General features: G+C 42.4%; 1 protein-coding gene across 1 annotated transcript in view; it reads left to right on the top strand.

Annotated features, from left to right (window-relative positions):
- Positions 1-12,772: 12,772 nt before the first annotated feature.
- Positions 12,773-20,230, top strand: part of LOC131571259 (coiled-coil domain-containing protein 171-like) — a 49,707-nt gene continuing 42,249 nt past the window's right edge. Inside the window, exon 1 of the mRNA XM_058823905.1 lies at positions 12,773-12,814. Coding sequence (XP_058679888.1) covers positions 12,773-12,814 — 42 coding nt within the window. The remainder of the gene's footprint in view (positions 12,815-20,230) is intronic.

Raw genomic sequence — 20,230 nt, 5'->3', positions numbered from 1 at the left:
CACAAAGACAGGCAAGAAGGAGTACATTTTGTGCATTTTGTACTTTTCCATCCTCTTTATTCAAACAGCTCTGTTACAGTACCCTGGCATCAAAGGACAAATTTTAGAGATCTTCCTGCTGCTCATGCTGATGAGTCAGATATTGTTTGTTTTTTGACAGAATTAATTGCTTTCTTGATCTCTCATGTCTCTCTTTCCTATCAGAAGCCTAATCATAAAATCCAAAGCCCAGCATTTCCAGCTATTCAAGGTTCATCAGCTCTGCAGTTTGTGTTAATGAGCTTGGTTCTTTGAATTCACCCCTGTAATTTTATACTAGCTGAGAGCCTAAGCCATTATCCATTTTTGGGGGTGGTCATCAACATGTACTTACCTTTAGATATGATGAGAGTTTACCTTTCTCAGAAAAGCTAATGGCAATTTCCTCAGCTGAGCCTGTTGCACTGCTCAAAAACCCTACAGAAGCACCTTTCAGAAGCATGGCCACCACACACCATGCTTGCACATTGCACCTGATGTCTAGATCACCCTGCCCCATCATCTCCTCTTTTCCTGAGTCACAAGTGGAGCTCATCAGCTCAGGCACTTTGTTTTCATCAGCAGTACCCCTGTCCCTCAGTAAAAACCAAATTATGAAAAAGATTACCAGCCTCCTGGGATTTAGACATTGAAAAACAGCAAGAGTTTTGCTTCATGGAGGCTGCCCTCAACCCTCTTAGCCTTCACCTTCAGTGAACGGTGGAGTGAAATTAATAACAAATTTGATGGAGTGGAATTAATGACAATTAATTCAGTATCTCACGCATTTAATTCCCATTGCCATCACTTGGATCTACACATTGTTTGCAAGATTTGCAGATCCTATAATGTGTGGGCATATGATGGTTCTCTTGTAGGTTCCAAAGCAGATTTCAGACAGTAACTAATCTGAAAAAAAAAATCCTCAGGACCTGAAAGCTGTAAAACAGCCAAAGCTGTTGGATTTGAAACAGGACTACCCAGCTTAAAGGTAGTGGGCATTGTCCTTAGAATTGCCAATAATATACACTAACAAGCATGGATATATCTCTTCATAAATCAGGGGAAAACGTCTAAAGGTAAGCATCACTAACTGCTCTCTTGAGTAGCAATAATTTTCCTTTGGTGACAATGCTTCACACTTTTTTGTAGACAGCAAATGGAGACCAGAGTGGCACAGCCCTCCTTTTTCAGCAGCTGCCATGGTTTTTAACTTTTCCCAGCCCATAGGTAGCCAGGAGAAAGACTACAGAATCATAGAATCATGCTGAGTTGGAAGGGGCCCATAAGGATCATTGATTTCAAGCTCTGGTCCCGTGCAGGACATCCCAAGAGTGACATCATGTTCCTGAGAGCATTGTCCAAATGCTTCCTGAATTCCGTCAGTCATGGTGCCATGACCACTACCCTAGGTACCTGTTCCAGGGCCCAAGCACACCCTGGGGGAAAACCTTTCCTGGTATCCAATCTTGCTGGGAAGGATGAAAGTTTGACAAGAAAGTCTCAGAGATAAATATGTTTAGCAAAAAGATTTTTGAATGTAGAATCTGAAGGAGGAATAGAGATGGAAGCAAGTTTTGATATAGAAGAAAATAATTGCTGAGCCAGTCTTACTGGATAACCAAGGAGGCAAAGGGTATGTTAGTTAGAAGGGGGTTTTATGACTTAGAGCAAAGGATAAACCCACCTCAAACAAGAAGATGTTTTTCTAAGCAGAAAGAAAGCACAGGCAAACAAGTCAGCAAATGTTGCAAGTAGAAAAAAGGTTTCAGAATTTTCCACGGCAAGAAAAGTTAAAAACAACTTGTAGCTTAAAATGTAATGTACTAGCTTTTAGTGGCTGGAGAACAGTAACATGAATACGGTAATTATAGTAGTTATGATAGTCTATAGATAATAGTTAAGGCATAGATTGGTTCTACTGTATTGATGCTCAGCAAAGAAAAGTATATAATGCATTTGTAAGCTAAACTAAGGGTCTCCAGGCCTGCCCGCAGCTGGAGCTGACAGCTGTAGGCACAGGCTCTGTCACCCACCACCCTGCACTGCTGTAACCTCTTGCATGGAATAAACTGCATTTTGAAGAGTCCCACATCCCTCATTTCAGCTCTTACACAACCCAAACCTCCCCCAATTCAACTTCAGGCCATTTCTTGGAGTCCTGTCACTGGTGTCAGAGAGTGAGCAGATTGGAACCTGCCCCTTGCAAGGATGTTGGAGCCCTAGTGAGGTCTCCTCTCAGTCTCCTCCAGCTGAACACACCAAGGTCCTCAAAAACTCCTCATCTTCATGCCCTTCAACATCCTCATGGCATCCTTTGGTCTCTGACAGTTTAATGCCTTTTTTATGTTCTGATGCCAGAACTGCACCCAATATTCCAGGTGAGGCCGGCCCGGCCCAGCGCAGAGCAGGACAATCCCTGCCTGGCCCAGCCGGCCTGGTGTCCCCAGGACAGGGATGTCCCTGCTGGCTCCAGGGCACTGCTGGCTCGTGTCCTGCTGGCCACCAAACAGGATTTCCAGGACCATCCCAGGTGCAGAATCCAGCACTTTCCCTCATGGAATTTCACACAGGTGGAGATTGTCCAGCCCTTTAATTTGTCAAGGTGGCCTCTGCAGGGCCTCTCGTCTTTTGAGGCAGACAACAGCTCCTCTCAGCTTAATGCTGTTGTCAGACTTCGTGTTCCTTCCAGGTCTGCATTCAGGCCATTTGTGAAGATGCTGAAGAGAACCTGTCCTAAGATGGAGCCTTGAAAAGCCCCACTAATGACAGGTGACCACTCTGGTGTTACCTGATTCTCTAGAACTTTTTCCTCCCAACTCATGAGCCAGCTGCTCACTCATCGCATGATGTGTTTATCCAGCTGTGGGATTTTGTCCAGAAGGATCCTGGGAAAGACAGTAGGGAAAGCTTTGCTGAAATCCAAAAAGATCACATTAGCTGGTTTCTCTTGATCCACAAGGGGAGGTATTTTATTGTAAAAGGAAATCAGGTTTGGCAAGCAGGACTTTCCCCTCATAAAGCTATGCTGGAATTGTTCTTCAGGTGTTTTTCAATACCTCCCAGATAATCTTGTTCATGATTTTACCTGTCAGAGAAATGAGACTGACAGGCCTGTTGTTTCTGGGGTTTTCCTTCTTGCCCTTCTTGAAAATCACCACAATGTTCACCCACTTCCAGGCAGCTGGGACCTCTCCAGCTCCTGACTGCTCAAAAATCCTTGAGGGAGGCTTTGGGATGACATTGGCAACTGAAGATTCTCACACAAATCCCATCAGGCTCCACAGACCTGTAGGGATCCTGTTGGAGCAGCAAATCCCACATAAGGGTCAGCTGGGAGGTAATTGCTTTTGCAAATGTGGTCTTCCAGCTCAGGGCACTGAAACTCCTGTGTTCCATCATCCATGCTGAAGACAGAGGTAAAGAATGTGTTAAAAATCTCCGTCTTGTCTCTGTCTCTGTTTGTGAGGTGACATCCTCATCCTGGAATGGGGTAATGTTATTTTCTACATTGGCTTTTGTCATGAATATATTGGAAAAAACTCTTGTTAGATGAGCAGTAGCACTTCAGCTAACCAGAAAAATAACACAGGTGGGGGCAGCATCACCTATTGTTTGCCCTGAAGAGGGGAAGGCTGAGTCATCTTCCTATACATATCATGTTTAATAGCTCATTGTGCCATCTGTGTGACTGCTGTTCAAAAACCTTCTGATCTGGGGTAATGCTTGGCATATCCTCAGTAGTGCTGCTGACAAATAGGGTTGCCCAGAAGTCCCTCAGCCAGATTAAAATGTTATTTATGATTTTTTTTTGCTTTGGGTAATACATGAATTCCCAGCACTGCTTTCCTCTGCTAGAAAAAACTTTGGCTTTATCCTGATAAACACTCGTGGAACAAGATGAAGCTGGCTGCAGGAAACAGCTGGCAGACAGGATTTGTATGACAGTGCCTGCACTGAGCAGACCAGAGCTGGATGAAGCAAGAAGAAGAGTGAAAAGGGTGCAAGGGACCTGCATGGATGAACAAGGAACTCCTGCCATTATGCAACAGTAAGCAGGAAAACACAGGAGATGGAAGCAGGGTCAGGCCACTTGGAATGAACACAAAGAGGTTGTCAGAGTAAGTGGACATGAGACAAGGAAAGCCAAGGCCCATCTGGAATTAAATCTAGCCAAGGATGTCAGGAACATGCCAAAATTCAAGAAAGGAAATGCAGGGTCCTGCAGCTGGGCAGGAATAACCCCAAGCACTAGCACAAACAGCTCTGCAGAGAAGGACCTGCAGCTCCTGGGGGACAAAGAGCTGTCCCTGAGCCAGCAGAGCGCCCTGGGGACAAGGAGGCCAAGGGGATCCTGGAGTGCCCTTGGGAGGGCATTGCCAGCAGGTCAGGGAGGGATCCTGCCCCTCTGCCCAGCCCTGGAGGCACCTCTGGAGGGCCGTGTCCAGCTCTGGATCCTCAGGGCAGGAGGGACACAGAGCTCCTGGAGAGGGCCAGCCAAGGCTGTGGGGGTGAGGAGGGGCCTGGGGCATCTCCCTCACCAGGAAAGGCTGGGGGAGCTGGGGCTGCTCAGCCTGGAGAGGAGCCCCAACTGAGAGGGGCCTCAGCCCTGGGTGTCCCTGTCTGCAGGGTGGGGCAGAGCAGGGTCCAGGCTCTGCTCTGTAGGGACAATGGGACAAGAGGAATGGGCAGGGACCGATCCCAGGAACTTTCAGCTGGACATGAGGCAGAGCTCCTTCCTGTGCAGTGACCAAGCCCTGAACAGACTGCAAGAGAGGCTGTGGAGTTTCTCTTCACTGGAAATATTCCAGGACCTGGACACAATCCTGTGCCACATGCTCTGGGGTCACCCTGCTGGGGCAGGGACTTGGATAAGATCACCCACCATGGTCCCTTCCAACCTGACCCATCCTGGGATTCTGGGATTCTGTGAATGACTTGCTTTCTTCTGCTCTTAACAGGAAGGCTCCAAGCTGGGAGCTGCCAGCTTCCAGAGCTCTTTCTCCCTGGATGTTGCTCAGCAGCTTCCCTGACATGTCTGCTTTCTGCTCAGGACAGGCAGAAAAACCTACATCCCACTGCTGCCCAGACACAGAATAATCCTCACTGCCTTTGCTGCTCCTCTGCAACAACAATCTTCAGTTTTGAACAGAGAGGTCCCTCCACTGAGGGGATTTCATAGATTTTCTCTGTCATTACAATTTACTCAGATTGCCCTTATGTTCTGAAAGGTTGGAATTTCCATGTACACCATGGCCCAAATACTTTGGAAAGGTCCCATCTTCTTTGCTCAGCAGACAAAGCTGTGGTTTTAATGTTCTCAGCTGCCTTTTGCTTTCCTTTGCCTCCTTCCTATGCTTCCCCACCGTCTTTTCAAAGCTGTGCCTTTCCCAATCTGTTCTACTGCAGTGAGGCTGCAGCACTTCCAGGCTTCTCCTGGAGATTGAGCTACCCAGCTCCTTTCCCACTACTCCCATCTGAGTTCCAGCTGCAGCAGGGATGTGCAGGTTGAGCACGATGGTGGGAATTAATTGCCAGTATGGTGCCAGGAGCCAGAGGTGTTGGAGCTCCTTGCTGGGCACTGCAGATGTCACTGAAGCATCTTTACAGCAAAGCTTGGTCTGTGATAACTTGTCAGCTCTCCTGCTGATATAACTTCCCATGTTACCCTTTCCTAAGTTTCCTCTTGATGGATTGATATTTACTTTGCCTGCAATTCCCCCAGGTTTCTCTTTATTAAATTTTGCTTTCCACCCGTGTGCTTTGTGCCTTTTGCATTTCTGGGCCTGTGATTCTGGTGTCTGTTGCTTTGCGTTAATTTGCTCTCACCAATTTTAACTAATCCTCCCAAGTATCAAATCTCATTACTCTCTGCTTGTTTCTTCTTCTGAATCATTGATGAGGGTGTTAAAATAGAGCAACTCCAGACATCTATCCCTGTGCCATTTTATTATACAATCACTCTCCAGTTTGCTATATTGTCACCTATCATTTTGTTCTGGTCCTCCAGCCAACTTTGAAATGAGAATGTTCCTTCCAAGCCTGATTTACATTAATTTATCACAGAGGAATTTCATCAGTGTGTCAAGTGTTTCATTGCAGTCCAAATCTGGTTGGTTTTGCCCTCCTGCAAGTGTGCCCTCTAGTGCTTTCTTTGGCTTGGATCCTTTCAGAATAAAAACATCTGTGATACTGCCAGGCAACACTTGTTGCTCACTGCTCAGGAGGTTTTGGCCTTCTGAATTCCTGGTGGTACAAAACACTGTGTGTAATCTGTCTTTCACTTCTCTGCTAAAACCCAGAGAGTCTTTTCATAGACAAAGTTCATCTACTACAATTATCAGGTACAGGGTATGGTTTCTTGAGCATTACCTACCACAGGAGTAATATTTTCAAGGAAGCATGGGAGCAGAGGAAAACACGGATTTCAGATGGCTGTTTGGTTTTCATCTTGTTCAGCTGCAAACCCTTAGGTGCGTTCCTTGCTGTTTCAGGTAGCAATGTAGGAAAAGCTGGGGTGGAAATGGAGAAAGGCAGGCTGTAAAGCAGCTTCTAAGTATATAAAGCTGGTAAGTAGATGTAAATTAAGAAAAGTTTCCTCTTTGCAGCTCACAGCTCGGTTTTGGTTGAAGGGTTTCCTGGTGCTGCTGGTGTCGCTTTGTGCATTGCAGCTGGCTGTAGCAAGCCAGTCCCTTCTCATTCTGCTGCTGCTGAACTTGACAGCAGCTGATCTGATGGGAGTGCCCATGCTGTCAGCAAATTCTTCCTCCTGCCCTGGGGAAGCGCCAGCCTCCCCCGGGGCTGCAATCTTTATCAGGAGAGTCTTTATTTCTGGATAGACATGCAGTGCATCAGTGGTACCAGAGTTAACACTGCACCCAGAATCATCACATTTTTGGTGGCAGCTGTCCCCCCTGAGTGACACAGAACTCTTTTAACTGGGCATCACTTTGTCCCCTGGTAGGGACTAATAAATAACACCGTTTTTGAAGTGGAAGGGGAATTGGGTAATGTTTGTTTTGTGTTCTGGTGTGAGAAAATGCGATGTGTTTTTCACAGTCAGCAATAAAAAACACCCTCAGGCCTTATTTTCCTAGTTAGCAAGAAGACTGTGTATAATAAAAACACTGAATGGTGCCTTCATATTCAGCATGCTGACACACCATGCAGAGCACTCAAGCTGCCTTGAAACTCATGGAACATGTTAAAACATTAAAAAAAATTATACCAAATAATTGGACAATTACGAATTACTGAGAACATTCTTAATTTTATCAGCAGAAAATTACACCCTTAACTGCAAAGGTAATTTTGATAAAATCAACACTCTGGGCTATGAATTTATCAAGCAAGCAAAGGTTGATTACCATTACTTGATAAAAGCATCAAATTGTCAATAATAATGTATTATCAGCATGAAAACCTCTTGCTCTCTCTACTTAACAAATCATCTTATCTATTTGTGCAACAATTGCAGCATACAAGTTAAAATAGTAGTCTTGATTTCACCATCAGTTAAATGGAGGGAAAAAAACAATATCACTGTGAAGAGCTGAAAAGCTGTTTTGTAATTTTCATATTGCCTTGGGACCTATGGAAGGAACTGTTCTCTTGCAGGAAAAGCACAGCACATTTTCTTCAGCTGGTCTAAGCCATATGTTTAATTTCTAATTAAAGCATGACCTTGAAATGAGGATGGCTGCCACCTCATCATTAGCTGCATGAAGTGTTCCCCCTGACTTCCCTAGGTTCATCAATGCCATGATTTATTCCATCTTTTCATATTTCTCTATGGTAAACAAGTGTCCTGGTTTAGGACAAATTAGGGGAAATCTCCAAAAGGGAGCCCCCCCCCAAAAAAAACCTCCAACCACCCCTCCTCCAATACCGGGTTTGGGAAGGAATTTCTCGGAGGAGCAAAGTGGAAAACAAAACCTATTTATTGACAAGTAACAAATGAACACTCCCCAACACAAGAAAAGAAAAGAAACCAGGCAGTGTTGTGGAGGGCGCTGAGCTTCTCTCGCTGACTCCGGGGGTCCTGGACGTCCCAGATCAGGTCCAGAGCCGGTCCAGTATCTTCAGGGGAGGGTAAGAAAGAGGCAATGAAAGAAAAGAAAAAAAACGGTGCAGAAAGCAGAAAGCAGAAAAAAAAAAAAAAAAAAAAAAAAAAGCAGCTATCAGCTAGGGGCCGAGGCAGGAGCAAGCAAGCAAGCAAGCAAGCAAGCAACGGCAAGCCAAGCCAAGCAGCCAAAAGCCAAAAGCGAAAGTGCCCGGTCGCATTCACTCCTCCCTCCCCGCCCCGCCGCGGCAAGATGGCCAGGGGGGTGGGGGGAGAGAGAAAAGGCACAGCTGCCAGACACAACACACGATATTGGGATAAAGGCTGTCAGCCCACGACAACGAGTTTCTCTCCAGCTGAAAACATTTTTTTCTTGTCCTCTACTTCCCCATTCCTAAATGTAACTCCCTCCACAGCAAAGTGGATATAATCCATGGTGTTTACTGGGCAACATATAACCACAGACTCATGGGATCACTGAGGTTGGAAAGGCCCCCTAAGATCCTCAATTCAAGCTGTTAAACCAACACTGCCAAGCCCACCACTAAACTATGTCCCTGATCACCATGTTTACAGTTTTTAAACCCCTGCAGGAAAGGTGACCCTGCCACATGGCAGCCTGTCACAAGGTGAAAGGCAGGTAGTGAATGAAAAAAATATTTATAGTAGAGCACAGAGTAAGCCTTGTGATCAGAGACCATTTTTATTAACCATTTTTATTGACATGTGTTTTACTTCCCCCAGTTTAAGTTTGTTTGAGATCAAGTACTTGCTCTGCATTACTCAAACACAAACAAAACAGATAAGAATCTTCCTCATTATTAGGGAATGCGAAATCAGTGACAGTGGGCAGATGCTACTGAAATGCTGGCATTTAGAGTAGAGACTGCTGGAGCTGGGGCTTTCTGATCCCAAACCCAGCAGGGCCCAGATTCACGGTGCCAGCCAGAGGCACATCACCTCTCCAAACTGATTCCAAAGGGCTGGGATGAGGGGCTCAAAGCCCAAGCACAGGGCTTGGGGACACCACAGAATCCCTCAGAGCAAATCTGCTTGGAGCTGCCAGGACTGAGCCTTGCAGCTGACACAGGGACTCAGAGCACCTGGAGCACAGCCCAGGGAAATGCTGCAACTGCAATCTCCCTCTGCAGGAAGAAGGACAACCTCTGCCTCTCCTCAGCTGCCTCTATAGCTGATCCTCAGGGACCTCATTCAGGCTCTGCTGAAGAATGGCTTTTGATGCACCAAGCATGAACCTGGATAGTTTTGGAGGAGTTCAGCCATCACCCCAAAGCAGGCTCACTTTAGATGTGCAGCACCAAGTGGAACATTTTGGGGAGCAAAATGTAGCCTCTTATTCCCCAGAGATGCTCAAACCAAACTACAAGACTAAGGAGAGGGATGAGCATCTGGTTACACCCAAAAAAAAAAAAAAAAAAATCAGCTGTGAGACTCTGGAGAAGGAAGGCAAGAAAGCAGAAGATCATGTATTAGAAACACTCATGTTTTTTAAAGCTATGCTTTTATCTGAGAGGAGATAGATATCTCAAGTCAGAGAGGCATTAATTATTTTCTGACAAAAACTTATATCATTTTTATTACACCTTAAAATAACTGCATCTTGAATTTCAGCAGTGTTCAGTGATGTTTAAGTTGCTTTTTTGCAGCTGAAAATCTGGCTGATGACATCAAACCCAAAGACATCTTCTCCAATACCAGCACCTGTGACAGTGATGACAGCACACAGGGCATGATTTCTAGCAAGGAGAACAGCTCCTTTCCCAGGAAAATTCAAGTCAGGGTTAAATGTCTCTAAAATCCTTGGCTGCAACAGAAGTTTAATTCCCAAAAGCAACAGAGAATAACAGGGTTATTAAGTAAGAGGTTTTGCTCTCAGCCACGGGATTTAAGGCTAAAACCTCTCCAGCATTTTCTGCTTGGTGTAACAACCCTGAAACAACCTCTCCAAACTCTCTGTTCCAATTCTCCCCCTGTGGTTCATTGTGCAACGTCCATGCCTCAGGAGCTGATGGATGGAGAGTAAACTGATGAATGCTTCAAAACTCAGCTTCCTAGAATCAGTCCCAATTTGTCCAATTTATAACTACCATGCTTTCATGAGGATTTCTCTTCCCACTGGCTAACTGGCTCAGAACAAAACAAACCATCATTATTCCTGCAGAATTCAGAGTGGCCTCTGGAAGAAAATTATTTTCTCTGGCATGTTTTCTTTTTAAAGGATATCCATGATAATCAAGGCATGTGATTGCTGGGCTCCAGAGTAATGGTAAGCTGCCACAAACAGATCTGCTGCCTTCCAAATCCTCAGTAGCTGGGTCTTGCTGTGGAAACAAAATCTCATATATTTTGTATGCAAGAGTGGCTGGGAAGTTGCTCTTTATTTTATTCTTCCTTATTTGCAGCTTTGCTTAATGGTGGCATTTTTTGTTTCTCTCCATGCATAGAAAACTTCCATAAGCTTCTAATTCTTCTTACTTATGAACTTCAGGCAATCTCCGAAACATTAGCAGGCAATTAAAAAAAGGATTTAGAGACTGCAGCAAGTAGGAGTGGGCAAAAAGGAGCATGGTATGGCTGTGTCCTCTCTACTCTGTGCTTATGTCTTTCCAAAGAGACTCTCTCCAGGACCAGGTCAACATCCAAAAATCAGTGGAACAGAAAATCAGGAGCCTAATTAATGCTCTCCCTATTAATGCTGATGAGGAAAACAAACAAGATGAAACAAGGCTGAGGAAAAGAAGACCCAAAGGCCTGGTTTATGTGTTCCTAGGAGCTGTGATTGCAGTTTTGGCAGCTAAAAGAGTTAAAGTTTTAGCCCAGTTTTCTTGCTCCCTTTTCACCTGGACAAAAGGGCTTAAGAGGAGGCACTGGACTTCAAGTGTGTGTAGGACAATCCAAACACAGGCATAATCTGCCAGTTTGTGAAAATGAATAAATTGACAGCTTTGAAGCACTCAGTTAATTAAATTAACTTCAGTTAATTTCCCTGCTGCAATAATCAGTTCCATGACTGAACAGCAGAATGCTGTTAACAAACCAAAGTCCTGGCTTTGTGGATATTTAAAAATAGGTGCAGCCAGAAAATCCTTTTCAGAAATTATGGACAAGCTGAATGTAAAATTGTTCCGTTAGTCAGTTCCACAAGCCCACAACAAGCGCACCACTGATCTGGAGAAAAAGTCCTTGTCTGGAGTGTGGATTGTGTGACAGACTGTCCAGTATGAAAATCATACTTGCAGAAGGCAATATTTGAATTTGCAAGAAGGCTTCATGCTGCACAGATGGAACACCACTCACTACACCTACAACATGCAGAATTCAAATGGAATTTCAGTAAGATGAAAAAAAGAAGTTGACAAAGCCAGAGCCTGTGAGAGCAATTAAATGTTGTTCAGCAAAGATGCATCACACATGAGAGGTTTGACAGTGTAGGAGAATTAAATAATGCATTACATTGGAAGCATCAGGTACAATCACTTTTGAATGAACAGGAGTAACAGCTACAGGAGTCAAACAAAAAACTAGAATTGCACTCCAGTGAAGAAGCAGATAAAAGCCAAGCCTTGTATGAAACTCTAAAAGATGACACAGAGAGCATGGCCATGGACTGGACCTGACAACTTCTCTTCACAAAAGGAAATAGAAGACAACTGTGAGAAAGTCTGCATTTTATAACTCAATCTTTATTTCACATATCCAAGCTTAAACCTTACTTGTGTGTGATTTGTCCATGGAGTTAGTTTGTTATTATCTGCTTATTTTAAAATCACAACCTTGTGCACTAAAATCTCTTGGAAATAATTATGAAAAAATGAAGCAACACACAGGACACCCTCCATCCCCCCCTTACTTCATTTGGTACGGTATCTTTAAAACAACATGACATAGAATTAACAAAATTATGGCTGAAAGCCATTTGCAGAGATCAGGTCACAAACAAATAATGAAGTTTTGAGAGTTATCCCAGAGAGTGTGGAATGTTGTGGAGTTTTTATCTCTTGCAATTAAAACCTTCAGTCTGGGTATCCTGATGGATGTGTGCCATAAGACAAAACCTTAAAAAAGCTCAGGATACCATAGCTGGTGCCAGCAAATAGTTAAATCATCTGCACTCAGAGTGTGCAGACAGAGACAATTTAACAGGAACTTCAAAAACGGAGCTGCAGAAAACACATCAGTGCTCAGAGAAGGAGGAAGTGCCTTCCCAGGATACTGTAGAGTGGGTTTTATTCAGTTGGTGTTTGACACACCTGGGGCTTGAAATCTCTCAGCTTGAGAGGTTTCACAAGAACCTTTCCCTAACCCTAAGTCCCTCCTCATGGAGGGAGATGTGCTTCCGTGATCCAGAGAGCCCCTGCTCTGAATTCTGTCCACAGACATTCAGAACTTTCTGCCTGTTTGTTCCTCCCCATAACCTGGGCGCTGCCCTGGGGGACATGCACATCAGCCCGGCTGTGGTGTCAGTGGGTCCTTTTGGCTCCCCGCAGTTACGTTTTACCGTCGGGAGTCCTTTTGAAGCCTTTAGACATTTCTGGAGGCGGCAGAGAGCGGCGGGAGCCCCGCGCTGCGTTCGGGGCGCTGTGACATCACCCCGCGTATCCAGGCAGCCGCGGAATTCCCGTCCGGGGCTCCGCCTGGCCCCTGGAATTCCTGCGGCAGTCCCAGCTTGGCATGCTGGAGGGCGAGCACCATCGGGACAGCTCCAGAACTCCGGTGAGTTTCTGTGGGCTCACTGCGGGTTTGTTATAGGTCGGGGCTTTTGCCTGGTTTAAGTTGGCGCCCCTTAAAATCACGGTTGGGTTTATCCTCGAGTGTTCTCCATCACCTTCAAACGGCGCGGGACCTTCAAATGCCGTCCTGTTCCACCCTCTGCCGTGGGCAGGGATCCATTCTGCTGTCCCAGGCTGCTGCTCCAAGCCCTGTCCAGCCTGATCTGGGACACCCCCAGGGATGGGGCAGCCACGGCTGCTCTGGGCACGCCGTGCCAGGGTCTCAACACCCTCACTGAGGAGAATTTATTCCTCACATCTAAATCAGGGGCCTATTGGGAAGTATTCAGCATCTATTCGGAAGTTTGCAAGAATAAACTGACACAAGGTTTTAGTGACACATCAAACGTAATTCCCCAAGCAAAAACTTCCTCTGCTGTTTTGGTTAATTTTGGAGCTCCCACAAGCTGCTCCATGGCACTGGAATTTTTTTTTCCTAAGTGAAATAGCACATTTTCTGAATTTATCCTTTGTATGCTAGTAAGCTATCGATACATATTTTAACAGAGGAATGTTGCATATTCAAAATCTTTAGCATTCTCAGGTGACACTCTTCAGATTCAGTTTTTTCTTTTCCGCTATGTGACTTCAGAGTAATTTAAAGAAGTTTTAAAACTTCAGAATGATGTGGATGTGACAGAAAACATTTTGATTCTGTTATGAAACTACATTTTTTTTCCTGTTCATTATGAGATTTTGGTGTAAGTTGCAATAATAAAAAGAATAATGTTATGAAAAACTAATTTGTTAGTTTTCAGGGCTACATCTTAAAGCAAAAATTCTGCACAAATTGTGAAAGACTTAGCAGCCTTTAACATAGCAAGTGTTCTATTAGGCAGGCAACCTTGGATATCTGATCTACTTAAAAAATCACAGTACCTTAGTACCTTTATTTATCTCCCTTAGAATTGTGTAGAATTGTTTTGAAGAGAAGGAGAGTTTGTAATCTGCTTAGGAGGAATGTAGCTCAATCTATACAAACATAATATTTTTTATTGGTGTTCTGAAAACTCTGACAGTGGATATCCTGCTATATATACATATTTATTTCTCTACAATAGTCAGGCTTAGAAGAATAGCAGTACAATTCTATTTCCCAAAGCTGATGTCAAATTGCAGTTGTGGTAATTGGTCACGTGACATGGTAGTATGAGTGGTTTAAAAAATCAATATTTTAGTAGGCTGACAAATAAAGCAAAGCATGTCTCTGCTAGATGCCTTGATAGTTTAATGATATAGAAGAAGCTGATCTTTGAAGCTCATTGAGTAAAAGTATATATGGTGAACTGTGTTCTTAATCCTCCACAGTTTATAGACTTCAAAAAACCACAGTTTGGAAACCATGAGTTCAGCCCCTTCAGACAACGTCGCTTCCAGTCAACCTATTAGGTAAGGTCCAGTTCTGGATTTTTTAAGCCTAACAGATTAATTCCTGCTTTTTTGGCTTATTTATTTTCTGAATGCCTGAAATGATACAATTCAGGTTGAGTAAGAACCAGATATGCTGTGAGAGATGCAGACTGTCATAGAGTCATCAGGAGGTAGAGACAGTTTCTGCCAGCAAGCAGGAACACTGCCCAGGAGGCACAGGAGGGTTTTCCAAATTAATCGGGGTGGTAGAGGTTGGCTTTAAATCATTTCATGACCCCTGTGTTTTATAACCTGATAAAAGTTTGATCTTTGGCACAAGCAATTTGTCTCTCTTTAGTCTGTACAAAACTGCCAGTTATATGGGAACTGCAAAATTTCACAAATACGGAGTTGGTTAGAAAATCAGACTGCAGTCTGCTCCCTTAGCTGCAGAAGTTTAGCAAACTTACACTCCTAGGTAGTAAATGAAAGAACATTCCTCTCAATTGCAAAACTACTCTGCATTTTCTGCCAGCTGTGGAATTGAACCTATTGAAAAGTTGCTTTTCTGCAATGGTCAATGCTCCCTGTAAGCAGCAGGCTTGTGAAGTGAAAACTGAGAATTTAGGTTTTGAGCTACAAAATACCTTCTGTGATGTAGAACTCAGGAGCTATTTCACCTGCTCATATGCTTTTTTGAAAGCTCTTAAATTCCTGTTAAAAATGGTGTCTTAATAAAAATGGTATCTTATTAAAAGCTGTAGTTGGTAAAAAATGTATTTCAGCTCAAAATCAAGAGTTGATGAACAACTAATATATGAAAATGGAAGTAGAAAACATTCTCTGAATTTTGTTAGGCTGCAAATTGTGCATATTTTGAAACCTTCTAGGGACTTTGTGCAGTTTTGCCTTTGGCTGAATCTTCTGACAGCTTTGTGGTTGTCACACTTCTAGCTGTTAAATGAAGATGGGAGGAAAAATCTCCTAGAAGTGGTAGTAGAAAGTTTTCATAAAGTACTGCACTTGCTGGCCATGCTGTGTGTGGTGGTTTGACCAGGAAGAAGGGGGAATTCTGGGATGCTGTGGTCAAACCAATGGGTGCTCGGATTTTGATATTGGCACCTGGTGTGGCCAGTGGGGTTTGGACACACCTCCGAGAAGACACAGGGGTTAAAAACCAGAGCTTCAGCTGTAGCAGACTCTCTTGGGACTCCGAGGCAAAGAGGTCGGATCTTCCTTCCCCCGTCCAGATGCTTCTGCTGGGCGGGGCGGGGGAGGGGCAGCCATGTGGTAGGCCTAGGCCTGGACAGAGATGGGAGTGAGGAGGCGCTTGAGGATGGAAGGGTGGAGGAGCCCCAAGAGACATTGGGCAGCCACCCCCTGCCCCCCAGGAGAGAGAGAGGGAGAGCTGGCGACGACGGAATGTGATAGCAGCCAGCCCAGGAGGAGAAGCGGGGGGGAATGCAACGAGGAGGTGCCGGCTGGAGCAGCAGCAAGTGTGGGAGTGCTGGAGCTCTGGGACAGACAGAGACCGAAATGTTTAACCCTTTTTCTTACATGACTGGGACCTTGCAAAAATGCTGATCCTCCTTGGACCTGCATAAGAAGAAAGATAGGAAATGAGATAACCAAGGACTAGGCCCGAGGGACGTGGAGAAGACGGGCTGAGTGGGAAGAGATTTGATTGGAGTGGCCTTTTGGCTGGACTTTTCTTGTGTAGCCATAGACTCACCCAGTATTATTCCTGTGACACAGAGACTGCATTTAGGGGGAGGCAGTGCTTCAGAACCAGGAGGGTTCATTGTGGGGACCCCTCGGCCCCAGGGGGTGGGAAAAAATGGAGGGGGACAGATGTCCCGAAGGAGAGACTGTACCTTTTTGGAGTGAGACAAGGCATCCTTAAAAGACAACCCTAGAAGCAGCTCTGGTCCATGCACAGTGGTGAGAGCACTGGGCATGGAAGGAAGATGTCACAAAATGGCAACAGGACTTTCCGGGCGGTGCTGAGTGACATGGAAGCACACGAGGTTTCAGCGTGTTTCCAGGGAAAGCCTATGGTGCAAGAAGGACTCCTCTCCTCTTCATGGACTGAAGTTTGAGTATTCTAAAGGGTGGTGCCAGACTGGGCAGTTGGTGATTTGGGGGAATGTATCAGATTGGGAAATTTTGGTGGTGGGAAGGAGGAAAGTGCTTTTGTAAGGTTTTCAATTTTTTCCCTTATAGTTTTTTTCCTTCTTCTCTTGTAGTTTAGGTAATAAAGTTTTCTTTATTTCTAAGTTGGAGCCTGCTTTGCTTATTCCTGGTCACATCTCACAGCAGACACCAGGGAGAGGGTATTCTCATGGGGGCACTGGCTCTGCGCCAGGCCCAAACCATGACACTGTGACAATTAAAGAAAGTACCACAGAAACAAAAATCCTTAAGGCTAGTTTCCATTTTATTTGAAAATGTATAAGCAGACAACCAAAATGAAGGGGGCAGCATAAGCAATAGTTCAACAGTTCTGACACTGGTCGGCTGGGGAATTTTTTGTTCATTTGTTTGTTTTCATTGGTTTGAGGGTTTTTTGGTTGTTGATTTTGGTTTTTTGGGGTTTTTTTGTTTTTTCTTTTTTCTATTGTTGTTGTTGTTGTTGTTCTATACTAAGAAAAAAAATAGGGTTTTCTGATATATATTTTTAAGTTTCCACCAATTGCATTGTGACTTCAGAAGCTGTGCATAAAATGCTATTTCAAAAGGTGTCTAATGCTTTTTTTGCCAGTACTTAATATTATGTTCTCTGTTTTAATGCTTTAATACTAATAAAGCATTATTATTTAATAATAATAATGAAATATTTTTCATTTCCATGGCATCCTTAATTTGCTAATGCTTGTGTTCTCACATAATTTCTGCATGGTATGGATTTGGGTTTTTTTTATTCTCCCCCCCACAGATTCAGTTAAGCAGAATAGTTTATTGGATAGATAGTTTCTCCTCTAAGTTTTAATTTGTATCTCCATTATGATTTTTTCTTGGTGGATATTTCATAGGAGAGCTGAAAGAAACAGATTTCTTTATCTCTGACTGCCACACAAACCAGTGTAATTTAATTAACTTAATTAGTAAGTTAGTTAATTTTAATTAGTTAATTAAAAGCCTTAAAGGTTTTTACAAAAAGTCATTTTTCTCTTGCTTCCATTCTGTGTGGCCTCCATGAAAATAATATTACATCTCACCAGGTTTAAATAAGGTAAATTACTCCCCTGCTGCCTACACACCAAATAAATGGTTACCCTTTCCATAACCCTTTTTCTTGGACCAAGTCTTCCCCAGTTTTCAGTTTGGGTTTCATTTTTCCCCCTTGGTGCTGTCTGGCTTTTAGCTATTTTCAACTGAGACTGGTACTTTATTCATCATCTCTGAATGATATTACTTGCCTTTATTTCTTCTGTGTTTTCCCCAGAAAGAGAGAAAAAAGGGCCACTCAAACCTATTACATGATGTCCACAAACAAGATTTTATTCAGCTTACAGATGCTCTAGCTCCTCGGGTTCTACTTATTTCCAAATCTTCTTACTGCAGGAGCTGAGTTGCACTAAAAATAGTGATTTTAATTGTTGTTGATCTCTTGCTCTTTGATTCATGTTGCTTGCTTTGGGTATGGCTTTGGTAGTAAGTACTGAACACTAATAATGCAGTGCATGCAGGTTTTGATGATTATTGTCTCTACATTTATTAAATATATAAAATGTATTAAGAACACGGCACCTTATGGAACAATTTCTGATGACATATAGCTGTTCTGATCTGACAGATGATGTCTGTCTTCTTTTTAAATGGGAAAATACTTACTATTTATTCAATTATAAAATATTTATGGTCTGCAACTAAAAAACTGAAATTTCCTTAAGAGTAATAATGTCTTTAAAGGCAAGATTTAACCTAAGTTACAGATCCCCTTATTGATAGTATTTGTCTCTTTGGCCAGTCAAAAAAAAAAAAAAAAAAAGAGAAAAATATGTCATCAGGTAAATTTTTGGTCATGAAAAATGTTAACTGTGCCTATACACAAATCTAGGGGTAGATCTTCTAAATAAAAAGTGACTTTTTATTTAGAAGATCTAATATTTAAATGCCAGTATAGTGTTACTTCTGTAAAAAATACTTCATGTAGACAAAGGTATTTTGGTAGTTACATTTCTGCATTATATGATACTAGTTTAGTGCTTAATTTAATCATGTTTCTTTTATCAATGTATTTCACATTTATTGCCCATAAACTCTTGCACTTTTTGTCTGGATAAAATAATTGTTTCAGTCTTACATATTTAAAATAATGTGAAAATGAACATATGAAATAATGTGAACACTGATATTCAAGAACTGAAATAACTGAAAAATTTTCCAGTTTGAAGTTATAATAATTTCACTTTAAATTATTTACCTGGTTAATAAATAAGTTTTTTATGTAACTGTTTATATGTATATGCATACATATATATGTATCTGCATATATTTATGTGTGTATGTATATATATAAATTTATATATCATATGTATAAATTTTTCACTTTATATATAGAAACTTGGTGTTGACTCTTTTGTTATTGTTTGTGGTGCTTGAGGACTGATTCTGCTAATTGCCAAGTAGATTATGTTTTAACTAAAATAGTAGTGGAAATTATGATGAAACAGGGTAGTTTGGGGGACTAAGCCTTCAATTTGTGTCGTGTCTGTGATCAGTTGCATGTCTGTGGTTTGAATGTATGTATCTCAGAAGACAAAGTCTAAAAAGAGAGGGTTTTCCCACATCTGTGCATTTGTTTCGTGACAGAGATGGTTTTGAGATGGTAACTAATGTTAAAAAATGAGACTTTTTGTGGAGACAAAAAGCTTGCAGTTGTTTTAACTCACATAATTGGAATTACATTTCTATGCCTCCTGGAAGTTAATTATCAAAAATTATGGAAGTTCATTATTGGAAACAAATATACTGAAAAATAATAATTAATATGTTATGCTTAAATCCACTTTATTAATCCAAAGTGAATCTCTCTTTTAAGTTCCTGCTGCCACATATCTCATATCTTGCACAATAAGCAATTCTATATAATCCTTTCTTCAAAGAGCAACAGCAAGAAGAAAACTGCACAAAATAATTTTACTTATGTGAAGGTTTAAAACTCTGGACCCATGATTGGGGAATTGAAATAAGGAAGCATTAAAACTTCAAAGAAATGCTCATGTGTTTTCAAAACACATTTTTCAGCTCAGATAATCAGTTACAAGAGGTACCATTGCATCAGGATTTAAATAAAATGGAAATGAACACTGTTGAAGATCTGAGAAGAAAACTCCAAAGTCTGGAGAAAATAAATTTGGAATTAAACAATCAACACAATAAAGAGGTAAGGGTTTTTTTTTGTTTGCTTTATTTTACCCTTAGAATAAATGTAATTTATTCTAAGGGTAAGAATAAAATTAATTTCCTTAAATGCAATTTGTTTCCTTGAAATGATCCTCTCATCAGGTGAGTAAAAATCACATTCAGAAGTTGGAAAATAACAAAGTAGCACTGTACAGATATCTCATGCCTGTCCCTAGGAACTGATATCATTTTTAGTGTCATTGCTAAGAGCTGAAGGTGTGTGTAAGAAACCTGAGCACTACACAACAGTACAAACATGCAGAGGAATATTTTGCACCCCCAGCTTTGGAATTCTCAGCATAAGATGTGGTTTGTTTGTTTGTCTGAGTGTTTTAATCCCAGTAATTCCAGGGGTCCATTTTACAGAATCACCCCACCATTGATGGAGCAATGGGATCAGGACAAGGGCAAGTCACTGTGTAAGAAGCAGCAATCCTTAAACAAATGGATAGGGAGCAACAAACTTGGTTTATTGGCTGTATTTAATAGGAAACAGATGAATGAGCATCCACACCAGATGCCCCTAAAAAACTGATAAGAGCAGAATTGTTACTTATATCAGTAATAAAATTCAAACTAAAGAAAATTTTAATGAAGCATT

The sequence above is a fragment of the Ammospiza caudacuta genome, chromosome Z, assembly GCF_027887145.1.
Source record: "Ammospiza caudacuta isolate bAmmCau1 chromosome Z, bAmmCau1.pri, whole genome shotgun sequence".
Classification (NCBI taxonomy): domain Eukaryota; kingdom Metazoa; phylum Chordata; class Aves; order Passeriformes; family Passerellidae; genus Ammospiza; species Ammospiza caudacuta.
Note: the sequence above shows the minus strand (reverse complement) of the source record. Positions and strands in the feature narration are given on the sequence as shown.